Below are 16,484 nucleotides of genomic sequence, written 5' to 3' on the forward strand. Positions count from 1 at the left end.
CTAACTCTTGAACTCGGATTTAAATTTTCGAAAAAAAAAAATCACTTCTCTAGTTTGATCCGCTAGAAAACTTTGTCTCTTTCCAGTCTTCTTCATAGACAAGGCACGTCGTGTGGTAGGTTCAGATTGGGATGGAATGATGGAAATCATTTGTCCGACAGAATGATCGGGAAATGATGCCGATTGTACAATCTTCTCGATCAAAACAACTCTTTTACTTAAATAAATTTCTTCGCAAGTTTGGAAGGATAAGTATCAAAGGGAGTTCATGAAAAAAAAAAAACACATACACATGATAGGAACACATGCGTCTTGCATGCTGTATATCAATCGGTTGTATCGTGCATTCTCTCAATTTGTTGCATTCTGACGCCGATAGCATAGCGGAAAAACCAACCACCACAGGCTGCAAGACATTAAAAATTCACCTCGTATCGCGCCAAATCGGGCGGAGGGGCGGCTTTACCGTGTAGCGTTCGCAGTGCAAGGCAACAGTCAGCATTGGCATTGCCGGTTTGCCGGTTACCGTAAAAGGATGGTTACGAATGTGTTTATTGGGTATTTGAAAAATTATGTGAATTTGGCAGCATCCTGCAGCTATGTCACGTTGCAGATGGAATGGTGCAAATGGGGAGATAATTCGCTCAGAAAACTGAGTTGTCGCGGACAGTGATCACATGGTCGATGAGAAGGGCTGGCCGAACGTGGCGAAAACCGGAAAGAGTAACAAACATCAAAGCGTTGTTGGATGGAGGGGTTTGGGAGGTTAACAGTCTGAACCTGGTTCCTCGAGGTGCAGAAGAATTACACGGGGAATGCGTTCGGGTAGAAAAACATGGTTTTGTTTTTTTTTTTTCGTTGAAAATGTTTCACTTGGCATTTCTAACATTTGTGCCTTCGCTCGCTGCGCTGGTCAGCCTCTGCGTTACACAGCGAAATACACGGGCGTCAAGGGAATAATCACACAAAAATCGGCAGAAGGAGAACCGTTCGATTGATTCGTGATTGGAGTGGTAATTAACTGCTTAACCTGTTCATATTCCTTTATGCAGGCACCTTTTTCGAGTGCCTTTTTCAGATTTGTGCTGGTCTTGTAGCAACTTATGTAACAAACTTTAATAATTTATCTATATCAAAACATCAATTTTGTATGCAAAGGTGACCGACATGAGATAAACATAATTAACCATCAGATTCAATTAACATACCCATGCGACGCTATTAAAATGATTTAGTACGGTCAACGATGAATGGAAGGAAGATTAATTAATTATGAAGGACATTACTGCATCCCACGCATACATTAACACGCATTGTCATATGAACAAGTGCATATGAGATATACACGGTTTCATTCACTTACATCAATTGCAGATAGATTATGTTCTCATCCCACCACGGGATTTCAGGAGGAGAGAGTTTTCCCAACGCACTTATTAATTACTACACTAAAATATTGTTCTTCGTTGAACAGCGAAGTTGCGTGCTAATTGACAGAGATGGAAGGACAAGAAATCATTCCTGCTTTGTGTCCTCTGGATGCAATTTCTTTACTTAATCTGGCACACACCTGTTTACTAAATATAACACACAAGCAAAATATAAAACTCGTACACGACTTGATGTCCTAACATTAACTATTAGCACCGTACACTTCCACAAGGGTCAATACCTTTCTTTGCAGCCCTTTCTGATCTCAGCAGAATCGAAACAAACACGGCTGATTGATTCTTCGGAGAGCAACGTGGGTTCCTCCCTGCAGATGGGTCGATGCTTTCGCCACCAGAAGCAATCAAAGACTGAACACGTTTCGAAGGTTGATAATGTGTTATAAAGAATTTGCCGGGACAGTTTTGCACTCGCTCGAATCCGATGGTCGGTTGCACCGAGTTACAGCGTCATCCGGATGGAAAGCAGCGTTCATTCCGCGGTCCTTGCGATGCTGTTTTGTTTGGGAAACTGATGCGAGGCACGGAAGTCAGTGCACTAGTGCGCCGAATCGAATCGTCGCGTAGAGGAGCGTTACTTCGGAGTCAGTTCCACCCGGACTGCTCGGTATGCTCGCTTCAAAACGTGGACGAAAAAAAAAGATTGACGCTTTCTACCGGCATTTGCAGAAGCGTTTGGGGAAAATAAAGTAACTAATACTTGTGTTTTGGGAAGCAAGCTCTTTCTAACCGGTAGTTTTGTGTTACTATTTTATTTTTCTTTTAAATCACATTTTTACAGCTCATAATTTGAGACGGCATATGATTTATTTGGGAATCGAAAGAATTGAAAGGCAATAAAATATACATTACTCTGGAATAATGGAGCTTTGCTAATACAAAGCCTCTTGAGGTCCTAGAGACTCTCCTGCCCAACTCCTCCTATTCTGTTACGTCCTTGGGTCGATGGATGGATGTAACGCAAATCATCCTTCATCTCGCTCAAACTTTCTGTCGGCTGGTACGAAATCCCATACAAACCAACTGTTTTCAGATTTCCGATACCAGGAGAGCATGTTTTTCAAGAGGTGACACCTAGTAGCAGCCGAGCAAGCACAAATCACGCGCTTCCTGGTAGTTGCATTGCGCTTATCCCAAGTTATCCCAGTGGTAACTGGTGTTGGTGGTGATATAGCCAGTTCCGATATTGTATTCGAAGATGATGATGGCCCTGGCGGACCATTTGAAGAAGATGATTAGGAGCAATTAGGACAAATTAAAAAAAATGTGTAATAGTAAAAGGTGTATACATAGGCCTCCTCTCCTTATGCTAGAGGGGGCTCCGAAGGGTACCTCAAGCGGCCCCTGGCGAAATTTAATGGATAAATATGTAACCCAACGACTAAAACAACGTTGCTCTTGTGTTTGAATTGTCATTAGCTTATTGGAAAGCTTCCAATGTGAAGCAACATTAATGTACAAAACAAACATTTACTCTAGCACATTCAGCACACGGAGATCAGGATTGATTCGCCTAACGACTTTCACAGCTGTTGTTGGAAAAAAACGAACGGATTTACACCACTGGTCTATATCTGGTGCTGTGCTACGGGTGAGACTATTTCCATTTTGCCATTTCCCCGATTGGCAGATGTCAAGATTCCCGATTTCAAACAGCCGGACTGATTGCAATGTATGCAAATTTAATTGCCAGTATGGTTGATGATGAAGTCACCCCCTCATTGGTTGGTGCTTTTAGGGTCCTTTTTCCTTCTGCTCCTGTATACTAACCGGTTAACGAACATTCAAACCAAAAGCTTACACTTGGTTAACGTTTCCAAATGAAAATTGTAGTTTACCATCAGGGTATGGGCACGGGTACGCTCACTGTGCTGGAACACGTGGAGCGAAAATAATTTGATTGAACGCGAAACATGGCATTCTTACATTGTATGCAATTGATTAGTGCAGTGCCAATCCGGTCGTCCCACCGTCCGTCAATTGCTGTGCTATTCCTATTTGCGTATTTGCACTCGTACGGCCATGCGAACCTTCCAGTTGCGAAAAAAGTACATCCTTACGATGGGAGTTCTAGCAGGTGCAATAAAGCAGCTCATTAATTACGTGCTTTCGTGCGGCAGAATTCGTTAACGTTGACGCCGTAAATTGTTTTTGCCACTCTTCGTTTAATGAAGGACGACGACGGAATTGTTTTGTAACTGCCGTATGCTTGAATGGGAAGGGTGAAGGTTTAGAATAGTTTGGTAAAAAATGTCCTATGCCACTGCACTATCGATCCAATTATGGAGGACTATATTCATCGAACGAAACCAGTTAAAACAAATGCTGCATATATACACAAACTCACTGAAAGTTGTTTAACGATGTATAACGAGAATACGGATTTGTATGGAGCTTGAACGTAAAAGTATGATGGCCGTTAAGAACACGTACCTTTTGTAATATCTGTCGTAACCGTACCGGCATTAATCCCTCGTTAACCGTCGCTGGTTTTGTTCAGCCTTCGTCTTTTCTAGCACGCTTGCCTGCATTGATCGTAGAGCACGATTCATCGACAAATCGTACCAAATTACCCTGCTGCACCGGTCGGTTGCTTCCGGTTGAGTCCGTTGTGTCTGTGCTAGAGCAATAGTCCGGTGTAATACCCACGGATGCAAGCTTTTGATGCGGTGACTGAAGCAAAAACAGATCCTTCATTAGCTATCTGTTTGGCCATTTTTGTTCGTCCGTTCAAAATTTTGTTCTTACCCAACGCTCCAAATCGCAGAACTGTATCGTGTAAGTGGCGCCACTTCCGGAGGGCAGTAATGAGTGGAACTTTCGCAGTTGAAGACCGCGCTGCGAAACGAACAGGACGGCAACGGAGCGGGCTACAAAATGTTCCTGAATTTGGTCGTTTTCCGAAGAAATAACGACACCGGTGGTGTGTGCATCTTGCAACGAACCAGGAACGTTTCTCGATGTCATCATGGCAATGTGTGTTCAAGCACTGAGGTATTGCGTTGAGTTGTCCCGTTTGAACTGCTGCGACAGGCCAGGATTGGGGGATGGACCGTCGCCAAGGTAATGTGTACCGTTGCAACACACGATTTATGCGTCGCGTGATGTCCATCACTTAAAAACAATATCGCTCATGTACCACTGCGGGAAATGCTTTGTCTGGCGGCTCTTGTGAGCCATAGATTTGTTTGTGTTCCCATAGGTGTGAATGGGATGAATAGCTAATAGATTCCCAGGTGACCTATTTAAAGGGTTTTTGAAAGAGAAAAGATTTTAAAGAGAACCCATTTGGCACAATAATTTCCTGCGTGTGATTTACAACTTTACTGTTTCATGTCCAACGACTGGTGGACGAGTCGTTCAGTTTTGTTCAGTAGGATTTTTAGGAATATAGAGCTACATTGTTACCGGTTATGGAATATTTCTGCAGCCAACATACACCGATATCCTTTAATGCGATACAATTTGGCATCAGATATCAAACGCTCGAATGGGTTTCAGTATTAATAACTTTTCTTTGATTTAATTATCTCAAGCATACTGTACAGCTATAAAGCAGGGATTTGAGATTTTTGTTATCCTTTTCAAAGATCTTCATTGGTCCTATCATTTGAATGTGTGATGTGTCATATAAAAACAACCGAACGTTTATTTTACCTTGCACCTAAAGGTTTATTGCACGATGCATTTTGCCACGAGGATACTAATAATAGTAACCACCCCCAATATCACGTTTAACAAATTCGTTTAGTCTTATTTTTAGATGCGCTATGTTGTGTGGGTTTTTTCGGAATTTCGTATGTGTGCATCGGTTGGTTGCCGGTTGTTTAAATCGTAATGCAGGAGTAACTAAATTTCCGCTAATCGCAAAACACTTCCTTATCGTTGGTCGTGAGACATTCTATTTGTTTCGCAGCATCATTGTTCAACACATCTTCACTTCAAGGCTGATAAACGCACAAAACAATAACAAAATAAGAGTTTTATCTTATCGAGAAAAAAATCGGGCTGCCTAAGGTGTGTGTTGTCTGGGCACAATATTATAGCTTTCCTTTCTTTATACTTTTGGTAGACTTTGTCGTATCGGACTTTGGCGTGGGTTCGAACACATCGTCCATCGGTTCCGGTATGATCTTCTGCACAAAGTCAATAACTCGCAGTAGTTGATCTTTCTTGATTTCGTGTAGTGCGGTCCGGTGGGGCACGAACTGACCCCGTACACCAAGTTTGGCCAGCTCGTCGAACGTTGTTTGGCCCCATTCGAGCGGCACTAGTGTGTCCCGTTCACCGTGCATCATCAACAGTTCCGGCAGCTTTTCGTCATCCGAAATACAACCGAGCGAATCGTACACGATGCTGCCGGTGTTGAGGAATGAAGAGATGGCAAACACGCCACCCAAGTCTCGGTTCAGATGGTAACCGGTGTGCATTGCCAATGCACCACCCATCGAGAAGCCACCGACAACGATTCGATTTAATGGCACTCCAGCGGCCATCTCGCGCACCACCATTTCATTGACGGTGTCGTATATCGAGGCCAGCGAGGTTCGAATTTCGGGACAGTCCATTTCGATGCGCTTTCGGTTGAACCATACATTCGAATTTTCGCCTCCCATCGGCGAATACGGTTGTACCGGTGCCGTAGGTATGATAACCTTGATGTGCGGAAATTCCATATCGCGACCCAGAAGGAATCGTATCCATTCCGTCAAACCGTTCCCTGTATCGCCTGCAAACGAGTGAAACCGGACCGGCCATCCATGTTTAGTTTAGGCAATTGAAATTAAAATCACGCTACATGATTAACCCTTCGACCCCCATTCTTCATGGTACGCTGTACGTCTGTTTTTTTACATAACACTTACCAGAACCGTGGAAGAATATGAGCGTTCCGGCATGCTTTTTGCCCGTAGGATTAAAGACCTTCTCTATCAGCCTCATTGCAATGCTGAGTTTTATCTATGAGGTAATGCCTTATCACAGATGAACGTAATAGTCTGGCAGCAGGACCGAGACTGATCAAGGTAAAACTTAAAAAAAAAACACCGTTCGAACGGAAACACGTCGCTACGATTTGGTTACCAACTTCGTATCGGTTCGTAGCGCATATGAGAAGTAAACAAACCGCTGCAGTCGTTTGACAGTGGTTGGAACTACGGGCATGATAATGACGTTTCATTTAGTAAACTTTCTTAACATTGTTCACACGAGAGGCATGGGATATTGAACTTGACTTTTGTTGGTCTATTAAACCTGTTTTTCTTCGCTGGTATAACAACTTTTCAGAACCCAACGCCAATAAATTTCGTTTCAGTTCTTTAAACTTAAAAGTTCCACCGAGTAAATGAGTTGTCTTACAAGTAATGTTTTCTGTAACTGCAGTTTTTTCCCCAGTTAAACAAATAATGCGAATGATTGCGGCCTGCTCGGGCAGACCATTGGCGCCCTGAACCGGGCAGACCGGGCAGCCCCGATGCTGTCTGGAACGGGCTGTCCAATGGGGGTCTGAACGGGCTTTCCGATGGTGGCCTGATGGGGCAACCCGATGGCGGCCTGAACTGGCTGTACGATGGTGAGCAGAACGGGCTGCCCCATGGCGGACTGAACCGGCCCGATCATCCCTCTATCGGACAACAGTTTGCTCTGGCCGTCATCGGGCAGTCTACTATGGCCGCCATTGGGCAGCTCGTTCAGGACTTTGAATTAACCCGTAAGTTATCCGGTTAATTAGGGGTGATTTTAGGATATTTTAACGATATTCAGCTCATAGAGACGGCTGTGTCGTTCATCCGATAAATTAAAAAAAAACTTCGTGCCTTCGCCGTATTATCAAATATCTGTCATATGAACACAATGCCACACATTGCTCACAATGCAGACGTGTGCAGGCCCCCTGATCTAACGTCTTACGTTTGACAGCTGATTTTGTAAACATTACTATTTAATCTAATCGCGCATGTTTACATAATACTTTTACTTTCGCAAATCGAGTCGTTTTTCCTAACCCCATCTCTCGTTCGATCCTCGCCTGTTCGCAAGCTGTGGCGCAGACGCATTGGAAATTAGAATGTTATCCAAGGCACGCGTTCTATTTTCCCGCACATTAGCCCACCAGGGAACGGTGGCTAAAGTGCTCGGTCCGCAATGTTACCGATCCGTGCACGTTTCTGAAGCGAATGTGCTAGCAACGGAAGTAAATCGCCAGTCAGCAGAATTCAAGGTATCGCGTGGTCTCCGATGTTTATAGAAACATCGTTCGCACTAAAACAACATTTTGAAACCATTATTACAGGAAAACTATGGACAAATGAGCGATTTGGTCAGTAACCTGAAACGTGTCACCGAAGATGTCCTTACGGGTGGTGGATCGGAAGCAATCAAAAGGCACACGTCGAAGGGAAAGCTGCTGGCGCGTGATCGTATAAACCGTCTCGTCGATCCTGGCTCTCCTTTTCTCGAGCTTTCGACGCTAGCCGCACACGAGATGTACGGCAAGGATGTCGTCAACTCGGCCGGCATCGTAACCGGCATCGGTAGAGTGCAGGGTGTGGAGTGTGTGATCGTGGCAAACGATGCCACTGTGAAGGGTGGCACATACTATCCGGTCACGGTGAAAAAGCACTTGCGCGCGCAAGAGATCGCTCAGGAGAACAATCTTCCGTGTATTTACTTGGTAGATTCGGGTGGCGCAAACTTGCCCCGTCAGGCCGACGTCTTCCCGGACAAGATGCATTTCGGAAGGATTTTTTACAATCAGGCCAATATGTCAGCTCGCGGTATCCCGCAGATCGCTGTCGTTATGGGTAGCTGCACGGCCGGTGGTGCCTACGTGCCAGCGATGGCCGACGAAAGTATTATCGTGAAACGGCAGGGCACGATCTTTCTGGCAGGTCCTCCGCTTGTTAAGGCTGCCACCGGGGAGGTAGTGTCGGCGGAAGATCTAGGTGGGGCGGATCTACACTGTCGTACGTCCGGTGTAACCGATCATTACGCGGTGGATGATGAACATGCCCTGTACCTTGCACGGCAGGTGGTAAAGAATTTGAACCGTCCCGGAAGTGCGAACTACGACGAGCTTGCCGGCAGCAACACGGTGACAATGATGGAACGGGATGGGCTTACCTTTGGCTCGGAACCGGAACCACCGCGTTATCCGGCGTCCGATTTGTACGGCATCGTTGGATCGAACCTGACGAAAACGTTTGACGTGCGGGAGGTGATCGCACGGATTGTCGACGGAAGTCGTTTTACCGAGTTCAAGAAGTTCTACGGTGAAACGATCGTGTGTGGGTATGCCCGACTGTATGGCCAGCTGGTCGGTATCGTGGGCAACAATGGGGTTCTGTTTTCCGAGAGTGCCCTCAAGGGAGCGCACTTCATCCAGCTGTGTGCGCAGAAGCGCATTCCGTTGCTCTTTTTGCAGAACATTACCGGGTTCATGGTGGGACGCGATGCGGAAGCCGGTGGTATCGCAAAAAACGGTGCCAAGATGGTGACGGCTGTCGCCTGTGCCAATGTACCAAAATTGACGCTCATCATAGGTGGGTCGTACGGTGCCGGTAATTATGGCATGTGCGGACGTGCATATTCACCCCGATTCCTGTACATGTGGCCAAACAGTCGCATTTCTGTGATGGGTGGTTCGCAAGCGGCCGGTGTGCTGGCGCAGATTACCGAGGAACAATACCGTAGAACGGGTCGCGAATGGACGGAGGAGATTGGCAACCGGATCAAGGCACCGATCGTGCAACAGTTCGAAGCGGAAGGTTCACCATACTACAGCACGGCCCGTTTGTGGGACGATGGCATCATCGATCCGGTCGATACGCGTCGCGTACTGGGGCTTAGTCTGCAGGCGGCTCTGAATCAACCGGTTGGCGAAACTCGTTTCGGTGTCTTCCGTATGTAGTCCTTTGCGAACCCTGACCCGTTAAGATTGGCGGAAAACCAGTTTTGCATTTATCTAGTGTGTAAGACTCAAAACCGAAACAAACACTCGACATTTAGTTCTAGCAGAAGCGAAACATTGCATTTAATGCATTCCATGCGACTTTAGTGCGCAACAGATGGCACCTAGTGTCAGGGCGGGATATGTCTCCTAAAAGAGAGTGAATGTAAAGTGTGCCTTATCTTCCACAAATATATCCAATATATTAGGTCTCTGCAATTCAGTTTGTACTATTTTCCTATTGCTGTAACACCGATCCACCGAAAGATCCGTTTTGTCCCAGCTCGCTCATTGTTGACCACGTCGTTCTTGCATAGCCAGGTCAACAATCCGTATCCAGGAATCTCAGCTAGACAAAATCAGCTGGTCCACTGCGAAAAACCACTATACCTCGAAGGGAAAGCTGCTGGCGCGTGATCGTATAAACCGTCTCGTCGATCCTGGCTCTCCATTTCTCGAGCTTTCGACGCTGGCCGCACATGAGATGTACGGCAAGGATGTCGTCAACTCGGCCGGCATCGTAACCGGCATCGGTAGAGTGCAGGGTGTGGAGTGTGTGATCGTGGCAAACGATGCCACTGTGAAGGGTGGCACATACTATCCGGTCACGGTGAAAAAGCACTTGCGCGCGCAAGAGATCGCTCAGGAGAACAATCTTCCGTGTATTTACTTGGTAGATTCGGGTGGCGCAAACTTGCCCCGTCAGGCCGACGTCTTCCCGGACAAGATGCATTTCGGAAGGATTTTTTACAATCAGGCCAATATGTCAGCTCGCGGTATCCCGCAGATCGCTGTCGTTATGGGTAGCTGCACGGCCGGTGGTGCCTACGTGCCAGCGATGGCCGACGAAAGTATTATCGTGAAACGGCAGGGCACGATCTTTCTGGCAGGTCCTCCGCTTGTTAAGGCTGCCACCGGGGAGGTAGTGTCGGCGGAAGATCTAGGTGGGGCGGATCTACACTGTCGTACGTCCGGTGTAACCGATCATTACGCGGTGGATGATGAGCATGCCCTGTACCTTGCACGGCAGGTGGTAAAGAATTTGAACCGTCCGGGAAGTGCGAACTACGACGAGCTTGCCGGCAGCAACACGGTGACAATGATGGAACGGGATGGGCTTACCTTTGGCTCGGAACCGGAACCACCGCGTTATCCGGCGTCCAATTTGTACGGCATCGTTGGATCGAACCTGATCGAGCCGCTGTTAGGATGTGTGCTCTGTCCAACAGCTCAGCTACCTCGTGGTTCATCAAGACTTCAGAAAAGAAAGCTAGCGACCTCGTAATATGCAGAATAGTCGCTGACTGTTTCTATTTGCTCCCCAATTTAACCACCTCGCCCATTCGTGCAACAGCTTGCGTTTCCACTGAATATATAGAACCGGAAGAATTAAACTGAATAACCTATAATAATAACTAATACATCCCAAAAAACGAACCCACAACGGACCAAAGAACGCGATACTCCGATCCAAAAATCGTTACCGCATCATGATTGTTGATCATTTGTTTGAAAATATCAATGATATGTTGGATAAAATGAGTAAACAAAGAAATGTATTCAACTTATCGATTTATTACCGAAGATAGCCATTTTTATTTCGAAGATAGACAACATCCTCATTTTCAGTATACAAAAAAAAATAGTTTGAAACACTTAACATGAAATACCAGGCGGTGATTAATATTATGAACAATATCGATATTGAAACAACACTAACGGATCGGAACCAAAAGGGAGAAATCAGTGTCGTTAGATCGGAATCTGAAAATTATTGGGATCGGGCAGACTAACCGACGTAAGGTACGCGTTCAGGTACATGATGGACAGTACCGCAATGCCGGCCTCCGCAAGTGCTCGATGATCTTCGCTGGACAGTTTAGCCTTACGGTCCACGAAGCAGTGTGTCGCCGACATGGCACATTCCGATTTGATGAACGGTGGATCCACGTTCAGCACATATCCACCACCGGACTGCAGCAAGCGTTCGAACTGATCTTTCTTGGGTACGACCAGCAGCACGCGGTACCCGGTAAATGCCCCGTCATGTTTGCCCACATCGTTTGCAATGCGCGTGCGCCACGTGTATGCTGCCGCCGCCGTTTCCATATCACCCGCCGAAACTAATGCCGCCAGCTTGCCAACAGCTTTCGGATTGCCCCATTCGTAACTCTCCTCCTGCAAAGGTAAAAGGTGAAGAAAATGCACGATTACAAAAGCCAAATGTGCCTGTGGTCCAAACAACTTACATCCAAAAAGTAGCCCGCTTCAAAACTGTCGTCCAGATACTTGGTAGAGAGTAACCACTTGCCAGCTGCTATACCGGATAGCATCTTTTCACCCCGGTTCGGTTTGCCGCACAGGATGTGCGTACAGTTCGGATCGTACCGGTTGGGATCGGATGCCAGCTGTCCTTTTAGATGTTCGATCTTTCTAGCCAACTCTAGCCGCACGTTCTCCGGCACACCTGAGATTGCAAACACGGGTGTACCGCGGTATTTCATACCGTTTCGGGGGGCACACTTAGTCGAACTTTCCTGCCCGATGCTCTTATCCCGACTCGTATCGCCCAGTTTCCCCTTGGGTGTTTTCGTCCCTTCATTCGCTTGAATATTTTCAATGTCACGCTCACGCCACACCACACCGCCAACATTAATTTCTGTAAAACAATAAACATGCCAACGCATAACACGCGCGACCATGGGAACAGTGGTAACGAAACGTCGGTGCAATCTTAAAGCCTATCTACCCACCCGAATCATAATCCATCTCGGTGTAGTGTTCTGGCGGAATTTCCGTATCGGGCTGCAGTTGGAACTTTCCCTTTTTCTTTGCCGATTCTTTAGCGGCCGCAATCACATCGCTAAACCGCTGCACCTTTTCTTCACCCTGGCCCTCATTGAGCAAACGTTTCTTCATGGCTGGTTGCTGCTGTTCGGATTCGTGTCGCACTCCGACAGGACAACCGTACTTTTCATCGCTTTCGTCCAAATTGTCTTCCCCATCCAGCTCCTCCAGTTCAGAGCGCGAACGCTTTTCGGCACTAGTGTTGCTCCGTTCGAGTGATCCTCTCGAGAGGGAAGTGGACGATGAGTCAGCCGAATGGTGAGATCCGGCCGCCGGGACGCTTCTCGTAATAACAGCAGGTGAAGCATCTTTCCCTCGTGGTTGTGGAGCCGTACTGGCAATTTCTTCCTCCGGGTCAGATTCTTCTCCGGAACGGTTTAAATCCTGCATCCGGCGCGGTACCGTGGTACATTTCGATTGTATATGGTTCGCGTACTCATCGCCAAACTTTTCCACGTAGAATCGACGCTTGATCTCACTGATCGGTGTGCTTAACCGGCGTGCTTTTTGGGACGCCGTTTCAACCGGAGCCTGGTCCGATGGGCCAGATGCTCCTTCAGCTGTAGCACTGGTAGACGATTTATAGTAGCGATCCCAGTGCTGTAGTTTGCGCTTATGATATGCATGATTGTCGGGACTAGCGTCCGGTCGGAAGCCATACGGCGTGACGGGTTTCGTCATGCATTCAGGTAGCGTCGGTGTACGGATGTGCCCATCACCCATTACCGTCGCAGGGCCAGCTTGCGGTGTAGCCAACAGTTCCTTTACGCGACGCGTTCGGGGTGTGATTTTGCTATCCGCTTCTTCCGCATCCTTTAGCACCTTGTACAGCGTGGTTCGGATCGGTGTGTCAAATTCCATCACACGCTGCGTTACGCTCATAGCTTCGTATTCACCAGCAACCGGAGTGATGTTAGTACTGCTCGCTCTCGAACCGCCGACCGGAGTAATTGGCGATCGTGAGGCGGACGATCCTCTGCCTTCCTCCTCGCTTATGGCGGTAAAACGCCGTGTCCGCAACACATCCCCAGCAGGAGATTCCATCACCCCTGGTACGACGGTGCCTTCGTTCGGATCGAAAGGTTTCCTTTGGGCACGCTGTGCCTTGATCAGATCCTCGTACTGATCCATCTCCTGCGAGTACACCATTCGTTCGTCGTTGGTCATTTTTCTAAGCTGTGGCGTGGTTAGGCGCTTAAACCCGTACTGTAGTTCCGTTTCGTCGCGCGCTTGCTGCCGTGTGATGTACTGAAAGTCACCACCTTTCGTCGGCTTTGCCAGTGGTTTCATCGTTGATGAGGCCTGCGGAAGCATGGAGGGTTCTTCATCCTTTGCCTCGTCCATTCTGGGCGGCGCGTGTGCATCTTCACGTACTGAATCAATATCTACATCATCGGTGGACGTCGTGGGAAGGCATCCGCCAACAGCTCCTACGGGAATGTTCTTAGCAGAACAGATCGCATCTCCGACCAAGTACGTATTTTCCGCTACACGACTCCTCAGCCGGAAGCACTCCCTCAGCCATTCCGCACGTACCACCGTCAAGTCCCACTGAATGGCGGCATTGTATTTGGCACCACTTGCTTCCTTGCACACCAACAGCGGGGCCGCCTTCCGCACAAATCGTTCCTGCACGCAGGCTCCCAGCACCTTGCCCATCGCGTTTAGAAAATCACGTTCTGGTCCGGAGTATGAGCTTATAACGACTGTTTCTCCTTCCAACGGAGTGGGATCATCTTCGCCGTAAATGATGGGCTCATAGTAGTACTCCATCGGGCAGCATTGGCCATTCTGTATCGAAGTTTCAAGCCAAATACAGTTTACGGTGAGTCGGCCGCGCACGGCAAAGTCCGGCGTTCCGATGCACGACGTTGGCAGTACGATATAGTCGACCTCATCGGTATAGCTTTCGTCAACAATCGTTCCACCGCATTCCTTACAATCGGACAATATCTGCACGGCGTCCTCTTCCGAAAAGCCAAACACGAACAATGTTTTGCCCAGCATGAATTCCGAAAACTGCGATTCCAGCTCCGAATCCATCTGGCTCACACCGCTGGTGATAGAGCCAGGACCTGGAGATGGTTTCGATTCAACCGCCGTTCCCGAAGACACCGGCAGTCTTTCGGCCGTATTTTTCTCCATGTACTGCAGCATAATGGAGTCCACTTCGCTCGGTTGTTTTGGTGCCGGCGGTGCTTTACTAGGGCCGGGTGCAGGTGTCGCATCTTCCAGCCGGAACTTTGGTACATCCGGTCGCTTAAAAACGCTACTGTTCATGCGCTGGAGATTTTTCTTGCTCGACGGTGACGGCGGTTCCGGTGCACGATCCACAATCCCTTTGCCGGACGGTTGGAACGCATATTCACTCGCTTCTTCCGGTGCCAGTTGGCGCAACTCGATTGATTTCGCTAACCATTCGACCGTGAGCAGATGGGCTGTAGAATCACGGAACTTTGCGAGCTCGGACACGTGCTGCTCACCGACAATCACGTGGCTAATGGTGCTCGATATCTCGTCGTACCGTACGGCACCGACCGAGTTAAGGATTTTGTTCAATTTCTCCTTTTCATCCCCGGTGAAACCGCTCAGAAAAACGTTGCAACCGTCCAGCACATGGCCGGCCTTCTTGGCTTGCTGTACCGTCATTCGGGCAAGTACCTCCCGGTACCTTTGAGCTCCACAGAGACGAGTAACGACCGTTCCGCTGGAGAGAATCCCATCCCCTGCGCTAATTATGCTTTCGTTGATGGTTTCATTGCGTGAGGAAAAATTCGCATGTGAAATCTCCGATAGTTGGGTACAATCGGGATTAAATTGACCACCGGACATGCGAATGCCCACATTACCAGAACTAACCGCCGGTTCGTCCCCTTTCGTAGGTGTAGAAGCTTTCAGGCTTTTCACTTCATACTCTCGAACTGGCAGCACGTAGCCGCTGGCAGCGCTGTCCACGACCCATTCGGGTGTGAGACATTCCTTGTTGCATCGTACGGCGCCTCGAAACTTCGCCGACTCGGTGCCCGTTTTTTCCAGGATCAATATGTCTGTTGTTTCTGACTTGAACGAACCCACGTAGTTTCCTCCGTTGGATTCGATCAACGCTTTGATTTCGTTCTTTCTCGCAGCGGTCAGACCGGTCGAAGTGATCGTTAGTGCGTAGAACACCGGCAAACGGTACTGCTCGATGATGCTGGGTTCCGTAGCGTGAAGATCACGCCGCTGACTTTCCTCCCATACCGCACTCACCCAGTCTGGATGCATTATGGGTAGTTTGCATTCGGCCGCCTTCTCATACTTTACCGATTTGACGGTGGAGGACACAAGGTGCGTACAGCTTGCATTCAGCACGTCCAAATAGTATCCGCCCATATGATACAACAGCTGGCTGACGAGGGACTTGTCCTTCGCCTTTAACCCAGAGCTACAGACGGTTAGATTTCGCATCGCTGTCGTATACACGGGATGTACGCCGAGCGGAATCGTTTCATTGTCCATGAAGCAACTGATGAGACACCGCGGCCCGATTACGGTCGAAGGCGATTTGCGAGCATGTTCGAATGCGGTTCCGGTGAACTTCTCAAACACAAACACGTGCCGCTTGGTAAGTGACTCTTCATCCATCTTGAGGCACTCTTCCTCGGTGATCCAACCCTGCAGCTCCTCGTTGTCGTTGTGTTCCCGTGCGGTCTAGAAAAGGAAGACGGAGAAGTAAGCTCGGAGCAGTTCCAATTCTGGTTGCCGTCAATTTCTTACCGAGTAAGCCATTTTCATATCTTCAGAGGCATTTTCGTTCGAACTGTGTCCTGCACGCAGTACAAAATACAGCTTGGCCAATTGCTGATCCGCCAACAGCTGACTATTCATGTTGCGTTCCGTAAGTTATTTATACGACGATACTGTGTGCTCTTGTTTACTGTTGTGCAGCTTGGTGCATCTCTTTCGGAAATCACAGGTGGAAAAAGAGTTGTCTACTGTTCGTTTACGGGCGAAAACACAGTATTGCACGAACTAAAACCAGGAAGACTAGGGTTAAATACAAATATTTCAGCACAACAGCAAGCTACGGCAAAATTCTCCCGATTTAAGCACCGCTAAACAGATTCTGCATTTGAATTGTCATTTGACCGTTTTTGGGGGGAAATTGGACTTCACATTTTAGTACTGTCAGATTTTAGCACAACTTGCTTTCCTTCAAAAACACGTTGATTTTGCGTTAAAATCGGTATTTAATAAAATAT

General features: G+C 47.8%; 4 protein-coding genes across 4 annotated transcripts; 2 read left to right on the forward strand and 2 right to left on the reverse strand.

Moving 5' to 3' along the window:
• Positions 1–4,789: 4,789 nt before the first annotated feature.
• On the reverse strand, positions 4,790–6,542 carry LOC128297274 (lysophospholipase-like protein 1). The gene is made up of 2 exons (XM_053032889.1): positions 6,314–6,542; positions 4,790–6,177 (listed from the first exon to the last, which is right to left on the reverse strand). Exons 1-2 carry the CDS (start codon positions 6,387–6,389, stop codon positions 5,489–5,491), a joined length of 765 nt encoding a protein of 254 aa, XP_052888849.1. The 5' UTR covers positions 6,390–6,542; the 3' UTR covers positions 4,790–5,488.
• An 871-nt stretch (positions 6,543–7,413) lies between these two features.
• LOC128296696 (probable methylcrotonoyl-CoA carboxylase beta chain, mitochondrial) lies at positions 7,414–9,607 on the forward strand. The gene is made up of 2 exons (XM_053032161.1): positions 7,414–7,668; positions 7,741–9,607. Exons 1-2 carry the CDS (start codon positions 7,516–7,518, stop codon positions 9,355–9,357), a joined length of 1,770 nt encoding a protein of 589 aa, XP_052888121.1. The 5' UTR covers positions 7,414–7,515; the 3' UTR covers positions 9,358–9,607.
• Positions 9,540–10,681, forward strand: LOC128299536 (probable methylcrotonoyl-CoA carboxylase beta chain, mitochondrial). The gene is made up of 2 exons (XM_053035534.1): positions 9,540–9,556; positions 9,718–10,681. Exons 1-2 carry the CDS (start codon positions 9,540–9,542, stop codon positions 10,679–10,681), a joined length of 981 nt encoding a protein of 326 aa, XP_052891494.1.
• A 272-nt stretch (positions 10,682–10,953) lies between these two features.
• Positions 10,954–16,237, reverse strand: LOC128307372 (DNA topoisomerase 2-binding protein 1-A). Its single transcript, XM_053045178.1, has 4 exons — positions 16,000–16,237; positions 12,150–15,933; positions 11,646–12,055; positions 10,954–11,574 (listed from the first exon to the last, which is right to left on the reverse strand). Exons 1-4 carry the CDS (start codon positions 16,108–16,110, stop codon positions 11,149–11,151), a joined length of 4,731 nt encoding a protein of 1,576 aa, XP_052901138.1. The 5' UTR covers positions 16,111–16,237; the 3' UTR covers positions 10,954–11,148.
• Between the last annotated feature and the right edge of the window lie 247 nt (positions 16,238–16,484).

Source organism: Anopheles moucheti, chromosome 2 (assembly GCF_943734755.1).
Source record: "Anopheles moucheti chromosome 2, idAnoMoucSN_F20_07, whole genome shotgun sequence".
In the NCBI taxonomy this organism is placed as follows: Eukaryota; Metazoa; Arthropoda; class Insecta; order Diptera; family Culicidae; genus Anopheles; species Anopheles moucheti.

Bases quoted from the DNA above. Each gene is read 5' to 3' on its own strand.
- LOC128297274 (XM_053032889.1), bottom strand. From the start codon at position 6,389: ATGAGGCTGATAGAGAAGGTCTTTAATCCTACGGGCAAAAAGCATGCC. The intron at 6,178-6,313 runs GTAAGTGTTATG...ACTCGTTTGCAG, and splicing joins CATATTCTTCCACGGTTCTG to GCGATACAGGGAACGGTTTG.
- LOC128296696 (XM_053032161.1), top strand. From the start codon at position 7,516: ATGTTATCCAAGGCACGCGTTCTATTTTCCCGCACATTAGCCCACCAG. The intron at 7,669-7,740 runs GTATCGCGTGGT...CCATTATTACAG, and splicing joins GCCAGTCAGCAGAATTCAAG to GAAAACTATGGACAAATGAG.
- LOC128307372 (XM_053045178.1), bottom strand. From the start codon at position 16,110: ATGAATAGTCAGCTGTTGGCGGATCAGCAATTGGCCAAGCTGTATTTT. The intron at 15,934-15,999 runs GTAAGAAATTGA...TTCCTTTTCTAG, and splicing joins ATATGAAAATGGCTTACTCG to ACCGCACGGGAACACAACGA. The intron at 11,575-11,645 runs GTAAGTTGTTTG...TTACCTTTGCAG, and splicing joins AAGCGGGCTACTTTTTGGAT to GAGGAGAGTTACGAATGGGG.